Here is a 9,174-nt window from a genome sequence, read left to right as displayed (position 1 = left end):
TTTTTTTTTGGTCAAAGTAGCTCTTTTATGTCTCCTGTTTGATAACATACTACTGTCCGAGATAAGCTAGATCTTAGGTCCCATTTTAAAAAATTACGAATTATGACTTTTGAAAAACTAGCTTCGAATGTCACCCAGATAAGGTGGGTTTGACCCCACACAATTTTGATAACTTTTTCTATCATAAAAGCCAAAAGCCACCAAAAGCTCAGATAACTTTAAAAGCTTCTAAAATAAGCCTCCCCAAACACCCTCATAACTTATGAGTACTCAGCACTGCAGTTCCTGAACTCCCGAACCATGTATTCTAACAACGTTCTATCTGGTGAAGACGGATTGATTCATATCTAGTCTTTTATTTTGTACAGTCATGCTCATTAAACAGTTCAAAAGTTGCAGAAGTGTATTAGCCTAGTTAAATGACCGTGAATGTGGTTTGGGATTGCTTGTGATAAGTTCTCTCACTTGCTTTTGAAGTTCTTAATCCTTTTTTTTGTTGCGAAGACGCATTAGAAGTTGTTTTAGAAAAGGTTGTCATTTTCTTCAAATAAATCAAGTTGCAAGTTAGATTGTAATTAGCCTCGACCTGCAAAATGACAACATCTGGGGAAAAGATGATCAGTTACAACCCGTGAACAAGAGAGGGTAATAGAAATTAGCTACAGTGAGGTTCAAACCTAGTTCTACAAAAGCATTATGTTCTAGGGACATGTTTGTTTAATCTGCAGATCTTAAGGAACTTAGGTGGCAACCAATGTAACTTAGAGTTTAGACGTAACAGAGACATCAATCTTTATATTCTCTTGAAACATATCTACTATTCTATACAAATGGGAGAACCCAAGATTTACTATGAAATGGACACTGCGGTTTTTTTGAAAAATATTACTGTAGTACACGGGAATACCGTAGCAGAGGTGGGATACTGTAGCAATTCAAAATTCAAAAAACATTAGTGTAGCAGTTAAAACTGGAATTACTGTAGAAGGGGAAAAAATGCCGTGCTTTGCACGATGTTCACACTAGTTTATAATATTACAGGAGAAGAAATGTGAAACTTGTAGTGATAATATTTTGACCAGATTAAACAATCTTTCTCTTATCCTTCTATTGCACTTAAAAGGGATGGAAACATTTTGTTGCAGGTGTTCATAGTAGATTATTTTTTCAGATCAAACTTGGAGCAGGATTTTCTCACAGCAGATCTCCAGGTAATTTATCCATATTAAAGGTGGAAACCCATTTCTTAATTAAAAAATCATTGCTTAGAGCTGCATTTTAATGTTTTATTAAGCTATTCTTACTGCTTCTTCCTTGTATGTGAATTAGTTTTTACAACTCTTTCTGTGAAAAAGTGCACCAAACAAATTGATCTTTGCATTAGATTTTATTTTGTATCTCAGACAATTCATTTTATCACAAGAATAAACTTAACCAAGCCAAATCAAATATTCCCAAAAAAAATCTAAATACAAAATAAACATAAGGGATCATAAATTTATTTTTTCTAACCTCATAAATACAGACAAAAGAAGTTTTTTGCAACTTGTAAATTTTATTTTATTTGGACAGTAATGTTTGTACCTTAAAAAGTGAATTTCATTTTATTATGCTTTTCCTAATATCTAACCTCAGAAGTAGTTTCAAAATTCTATGATCAACCAATTACCTGTGTCAGGTTGAAGTTACAATTGATACTCCGAAGGAATATTCTGGAGACATTTCCAGCTTCACCATGGAGGCAACATTATATGATAACGCTGGATGGTACTCCTTTGGGGATAATGAAGGGAAGATGGATATGGCATCCTATGCTGTGACTCATATGAAACGAAGTTCACCACCAGCTGGACGTCTTGGATTCCATGGGTACCAATTTGAAGGAAAACTAGACAATCCAAAACTTTGGTCGAGTGAACACGTAAGTAATTTTCATTTCCAATTACCAATTAAATTGATGGGGTTTTTTGTATATATATCCGTTTATTCATGTGTATTTGTAAAACTAACCCCCTCCCCAACACCAGTATTTGCAAAACTACCTCCAAATCATCAACTTTGAGAAAAAGCCCTCTAAATCAACAAGTCATCAATTTTGTTGGATATCGTGAGTAAAGATTTGACTATTTTGTTGATATTCTTACATCGCAGTAACAAATTACCCTATCAAAGTTGATGATTTGGGGGTAGTTTGCAAAAACTAATATTTGGGGGGTAGTTTTGCAAATACACGTGATTTAAGGGGCATATATACAAAAAAACCTTAAATAGAAAAGTTATTATTCATTGAACAAATCAGTTTATTTGCAAAAGATCACTCGTTCACCAGTACACTTTGTGAAACAGCCGAATCTATACACTCTTGTCCTCATCCTCAAAGATGCATCTGGCAAGCTTGTTGACTGTGAATCATGCCAAGTAGGTATTCGCAAAATATCTCGAGCTCCAAAACAGATGCTTGTCAACGGACAGCCTGTAGTAATAAGAGGTGTCAATCGAATTTTGGAAGCATGCATGATTAAGGTGATATTTCTAACTACTACTTAAAGTGCGTACTATTTATGCTATATGCTTTTTTAGTAAATTTCACAAACCCCCGTGAACTTTGAGGCGTTTTGCACAAGACCTCCCTAAACTTTCTAAACCAGAGAAGGTCCCATGGACTTGTCTCACTTGAGTACAGTGAGCAATGAGAACTTGTTTGCCCTTGTTCTGAAAAAAAATTCCCTTGTCCATTTCTCAAGTTTACGGAAAGAGAGTTTTCCAGCTAGGGTAGGTAGATAGTGACGAGGGTACTTTAGACGTTTTAACCTTAATGTTTACGCTATTGATGACAATTTCCTATAGCCTAGGGGGTTTTGTATAAGTTCGGAAGTTCAGAGGGGTTCTCTGATCTGTAAGTTTAGTGGGGGGTTTTGTGCAAAACACCCCAAAGTTTTGGGGTGGGGGTTTCTGAAATTTGCCATTATTTTTTTTTACTTTCAGACTCATGTGTTCTCATGCCTACAGGATTTGGTTCTGATGAAACAGAACAATGTAAATGCTGTCAGAAACAGCCATTACCCCCAGCACCCACGGTGGTACGAGTTATGTGACCTGTTTGGCTTCTACATGATAGATGAAGCCAATATTGAATCACACGGATTCGATGATTCTAGTCATTTCAAGCATCCAACTTCAGAACCATGTTGGGCGGGATCTATGCTTGATCGTGTTATTGGCATGGTGGAGAGGGACAAGAATCACGCCTGTATTATTTCATGGTCTTTGGGAAATGAATCTGGATATGGACCTAATCATTCTGCTCTTGCCGGTATATGAACTTTAATATTTTTATGTTGGGTTGTCTGTGTATTTATCCTCCAAATCTACTGTATTTTTAAATTACCCCAATAATCTTGGTATTTCTGAAAACACCCCCGGAATCTCCAACTTCGGATAAAAAAATCCTTCATCTGTGAATATACCTAGTGTATTCCCTAACATATAACATAACAGTTGGTAAGTGAGGAGTATATTTATCCCATGTTGGAGATTGACTTCTATGAATATCAAGATTTTGGGGTAAATTTAAAAATACAGTAGATTTGGGGGGTAAATGCAAAAACCACTTTTTAAGTTTGATTGCACGTATCTGATGGCTTGCTGGTTTATAGGTTGGATTCGAGGAAAGGATCCCTCCAGGTTTCTGCATTATGAAGGTGGTGGGTCCAGAACTTCATCCACTGATATCATATGCCCCATGTACATGCGTGTATGGGACATCTTGAAAATTGCTAAAGATGAGAGTGAAAGTAGACCTCTGATTTTATGCGAGTAAGCTGTTTTCATTTCTTTAATCTCTTTCTATTTATTAAATTAAACAACAATCTTGATCTCTGTTACTTCTGTTCAAACTTCAAAAGGTATTCTCATGCAATGGGGAATAGTAATGGAAACATTCACAAGTACTGGGAAGCTATTGATAGCACATTTGGACTTCAAGGAGGTTTTATTTGGGATTGGGTTGATCAGGTAAATGGCGATTACTTTATATATCAATGTTAAATGCTGCATTTCTTCATGCTCTTGTGTTAGATTTCATATATTTAATGCATCTGTACTTGACTGCACTAATAAGCAGCGCATTAGCGTATCGTGTGTTGTAATCATCTTTTTCGGAATAGTTGTGTTCGTACTAATAATAATCATATGACACACATCTAATTCCAGAATATTACAAGCATCCTAAACAAACAATGTCATGCAACAATGGCTAAAAAGCTGAATTTAATGCCCATTAGCTCTTCATAGTTCAGGCTATGTTGGCTGTAAATCGAATAACAATATTTTTGTTTTCCGATCTGGATTGAGGTTTAAAAAGTTTAAAAAGATAATTCATGGTTCCCGTAAGCTAGGTATTTAGTTCATTGAAAGAATTAAGATCATGGTTGTCTGAAACTTTTTCCACCAAAATCGGGTGCATACAGTATAAATTTCAAAACCTTTCATTGAGACTTATGCGAATGAAGGTTTAATAATCGTTAATGAAACATGTCCTGAAAATATTATTGTAGGCAGAAGAGGTGATCATGAAATGTGTTTCTATTCAAAGTATTATACATGAACTAGAAAATGTATTCTCCGCATTTTGCTTTCTTTTTTCCCTTTACCCGTGCCTAAGAGCTGAAGGTAAAAACAAATCTATAATCTTTCTCTTTAGATGAAGATGAAGACTACTTCCCTTCATCTATCACTTTCAAATGTCCTTTTTGCTTCAGTGTGAAGTGATAATATAAAAGGTGCAATATAAGTTTCTGCCTTTTCCTGCAGGGTTTGCTAAAGGCGGCCAAAGATGGCTATAAATATTGGGCCTATGGGGGTGATTTTGGTGATACTCCAAATGACTTGAACTTCTGTATAAATGGACTTATATGGCCAGATAGAACACCTCATCCAGCTCTACACGGTAGCTCCCGAAGAAGTTTTAGGTTAGCTTTAATACATATGGCAGTAATATAACCTTGCACATGGATTTTTCTTTCAGAAGTCAAATATGTTTACCAACCTCTCAAGATTTCCTTGGCAGAAGGCAAAGTTAAGGTATACTCTTTTGAAATTAAAATTGATTTTTCTCAACAAAGCAGTAACCACTGACTGTTTGCTTATAGTATAGATTATTAATGCACAATATTTTGAAGCAACAAATGGAATAGAATTCAGTTGGCTTCTCGGTGGAGATGGATGTAATCTTGGATCTGGGTTGCTGAATCTCCCGATAATTGAACCACAAGATAGTTATGAATTTGAACTTGACTCATCTCCTTGGCATTCTCTATGGGAATCATGCCAAGTAACAGAAATATTTTTAACAATTATCGCAAAACTTAGGCACTCGACACGATGGGCAAAAGATGGTCACATCCTTGCTTCAGTTCAACTCCATCTTCCTACCAAGAGAAAACCTATTCCTCGTGTAAATTCTTTGGACCTTTATTGAAATACTCAGATGACTTGTGTTAGCTTTATATAACAGGTCCACATCCTTTTCAGGTCGTTAATTTCAAACCTCATCCTGCTCTTTTTCCCGAGTGTGTTGGTGATACTATAACAATTAGCAAGGAAAGTTTTTGGGAGATCAGAATTAATACGCGCACTGGGACAATTGAGAATTGGAAGGTAATCAATAGTTTCCTCTGAATTTATCCATGATTTAACTGAATCTGGAGTTTATGCTTCAAACATTTTTGAGTTGGGTTATTTAGATATTAGTTCGTCAAATATTCAATAATTGCATATTAGTCCCTCAAATCTTTGAAATTGCTCATTCGCCCCTAAAGTCCTAAGGGTCTTGCAATTTGGTCCATCCATGACCAAAATACCCCTCAAATACTGTCTTTTGATCGCAGATGGTTTTTTTTTTGGGGAGGGGGGGGGAGTAAACTGAGGGATATTTTGGTCATTGAGGGACCAAATTGAAGACCCTGTAGGATTTTGAGGGACTTATGAGCAAATTCAAAGTTTTGAGGGACTAATATGGAATTATTGAATATTTGAGGGACTATATATTGAAATAACCCTTTTGAGTTTCACATGAAGAAACACTTCTGTTCATGATTATACAACCTTAAGCAGAAACGACATTTGTTTATTCGTTGGTCTTTGTTACCTGAATCATCATCAATTAAAATATAAGTCATAATTATAGGTTTTGAAACAATAATCGACTCAAATCAACTTCTTATCTCTTGTTAGATGAATTACAGGTGGAAGGATGTTTACTAACAAACCATGATATACTTCCCTGCTTCTGGCGAGCACCTACCGATAACGACAAAGGAGGCGGCCAAAATAGCTACGCCTCTAAATGGAAAGCTTCTTTTCTTGACACTCTCACATTTCGCACTGAAAATTGCTCCATAAAACAAGTAACAGATAATTGTGTGCACATTACAACAGTTTATACTGGCCATTTGAATGTTAACGTGGGTTATTGGATATATGGTTCTGGTGATGTGATCATTGAATATAATATAAACCCGAAAAGAGATCTTCCTCCTCTTCCTCGTGTTGGAGTTGAGCTCCACCTTGACAAGTCTTTAAATAATGTTACTTGGTACGGGAAGGGGCCATTTGAGTGTTACCCAGATCGAAAAGAAGCTGCTCATGTTGGTGTATATGAAAGTAATGTAGAGGATATGCATGTGCCATACATAGTTCCTAGTGAATGTGGAGGTCGAGCAGATGTAAGATGGGTTGCATTCAGAAATGGAGGAGGACACGGTTTGTTTGCTTCTATTTATGGTACTTCTCCACCGATGCAAATGAGTGCGAGTTATTATGGTACTGCAGAGCTCGATAGAGCTACTCACAACCATGAACTTTGCAAAGGAGACGACATTGAGGTATTAAAATTTTCGGATTATTATAATGTATGTTTATGTGTGCTTGTGCATTTCTATACCTATATGTTGACGTGTGAATGAATGTGTGATGTGTCTATGCATTTCTGTGTATGCACGTGCACATGTGTATGCAGACACTTCTGTATGTACACGCACATGTGTGAACAGACAAAATATCTGTCCCAAGACTATAATTTCCATTTATATTCACCATTATCAAATTAAAGCATGTAGAGCTTGATTCTTGGTGGTATTGTATGTATTTATGAGGTGCAAAGGCCGACAAACTGAGAGTTGGGCTCATGAATCTATTAACCCTATTTGAATTATGAGTCCGGACATATTTAATCACATATCCATATAGTTATCTTTGCAAGTTTGACTGAAATCCTATTCTTATGCCCTTGCTAGACCAAACCCACGCTTGAAATTGAAGAATGCAACACTTATAACAAATCTTGTTGATTCCGATCTGGTTGAGCCCAATCCATCATGTTGGTGGTTAATGAGGAGAGCATCTCAGTCGACACTTTGTAGATGAATCAAGTTCGTGCCAAAGAGAAAATTCCACAATACATGCACTCAAGAAATTCCAATCCCATTGTAGAACCCGTCTATCTATCTAGAATGCATGCCAAGTTTGAAATGGATTTTGTAATGTTTTTAGGTTTTTACATATACACCCCCCAATCATCCATATTTACAAATTTACCCCCCCCCCCCCCCAAAAAAAAAAAAAAAAAAAAAACCAAAAAAATCTTTATATTTGCAAATTTCCCCCCAAATATATAACATTTAGCTAAATATCCTCCAAACTGAATAGTCGTAGTTTTTGAACGATGGAAGGAAGCTAGACAACTAAGAAAAAAATTATGAATATCTTGAGAATATGCCATCATTTGATTTAAGGGTAAATTTGCAAATATTGATGATTTTAGGGGCATATATTTAGAAAACCTTTTTTTTTTGTAATTATGGTTGTTTGCTTTATTGCCAAAATAACAATTTCCCCTTTTTCTGTCTTTGGCAGGTGCATCTAGATCACAAGCATATGGGCGTCGGGGGAGATGATAGTTGGTCACCTTGCGTCCACGATCAGTACCTCGTGCCTCCAGTTCCTTACTCTTTTTCAGTAAGATTATGTCCTCTCTATCCATCAACTTCATGCAATGGTCTCTACAGATCTCAGCTCCCACAGTAACATATGTCCTTCAGATATCAACAGTTCAAAGATACATTTGTGGGCAATTAAGTAAGTACAAAAGGAAATCAATAAGCATTTACTGACTAATTGTCAATAAAAGTGTTTGGTTTGATGTGGTGGCAATAATTTCAATAATTATCTGATTCTGTTCTTGTTCTATTTCGGTGTGCACTCTGACAGTGTGTTTATTCTCTGAATATATTGATTTTCTGTGTTCTGTTATGGATATTTTCATGAATGATGAAGCTAAATTCCTCGTGTCAAATATTTGATTATGTATCCTTTTAACAATATTTGGATGCTGCATGTGATAACAGGTATAAGACAGCCTTCTTTCAAGGAGTTGTGATTGGTTTTAAATCTGTTACTTATCATATCTTGGCATTTGCAAACATGTTTCTTGTGTATTCAATTTTGTCGAAGAAATAATGAGCAATTATGACTAAATATAACAACATTTTATTCACTAAAATGCTCAGAACTCTTCTCAGTAGCACTTATCATCTCTCAAGTATTCATAAGAGAGCAGGAGTATCTACAATTTATCCTTCTCAAAAAGAGAATTTATGATAAAAAGAGGTAAATTTCGATAAACCCTCTTAAGTTTGGGCAGAACAACTGCAATAATAACAACAAAGTCTTACCCCAAATTTCTGGGGTCAGCTAGATGAATCATGTTTTCTTTTTTTTTCTTCTTTTTCAACGGAGAAAGGTTTTAACAAATTAAGAAGAAAAATAAGGGTCCTTTGGTCTTCTTATTATTAAAAAACTCAAATCGTATTACTCCCAATTGGAAATTTATATTATGTCAGATTTGACCCGATATGAAAAATGACTTAAATTAAAACCTATTTGAATTGAATGACCTAATTCGATTTGGTCCTCTCCTCTTCATCCTTCTGTGTCTCTTCCTCCTCATCTCCGATAATACAATCGACAAGCCATGACCATACCACTGGAAACCATCGCTACGATAAGATCCCCTCTCCTCTCGGTGGTTCTTGAACATCGACACAATAACTACACTAACCAAACGGTGTCCAAATGGTGTTGTTTCAAAGTATTTCCTTGTGCTATCGGTGAGTG

General features: G+C 35.9%; 1 protein-coding gene across 2 annotated transcripts in view; it reads left to right on the top strand.

Annotated features, from left to right (window-relative positions):
• Window positions 1-8,363, top strand: part of LOC109840411 (beta-galactosidase) — a 12,432-nt gene extending 4,069 nt beyond the window's left edge. Inside the window, exons 7-18 of one of the 2 annotated variants that reach the window (XM_020409047.1) lie at window positions 1,146-1,211; window positions 1,679-1,921; window positions 2,347-2,523; window positions 3,010-3,313; window positions 3,657-3,816; window positions 3,906-4,014; window positions 4,813-4,948; window positions 5,027-5,082; window positions 5,156-5,455; window positions 5,533-5,658; window positions 6,246-6,884; window positions 7,915-8,363. In XM_020409047.1, the coding sequence (XP_020264636.1) occupies window positions 1,146-1,211; window positions 1,679-1,921; window positions 2,347-2,523; window positions 3,010-3,313; window positions 3,657-3,816; window positions 3,906-4,014; window positions 4,813-4,948; window positions 5,027-5,082; window positions 5,156-5,455; window positions 5,533-5,658; window positions 6,246-6,884; window positions 7,915-8,085 (2,487 nt within the window). In that variant the 3' untranslated portion in view covers window positions 8,086-8,363. Of the gene's footprint in view, window positions 1-1,145; window positions 1,212-1,678; window positions 1,922-2,346; window positions 2,524-3,009; window positions 3,314-3,656; window positions 3,817-3,905; window positions 4,015-4,812; window positions 4,949-5,026; window positions 5,083-5,155; window positions 5,456-5,532; window positions 5,659-6,234; window positions 6,885-7,914 lie in introns of those variants that run through there. The other variant, XM_020409048.1, reaches the window with a different exon arrangement.

Source organism: Asparagus officinalis, chromosome 5, assembly GCF_001876935.1.
Source record: "Asparagus officinalis chromosome 5, Aspof.V1, whole genome shotgun sequence".
Lineage (NCBI taxonomy): Eukaryota > Viridiplantae > Streptophyta > Magnoliopsida > Asparagales > Asparagaceae > Asparagus > Asparagus officinalis.
This window is presented reverse-complemented; position numbering and strand designations above follow the sequence as displayed.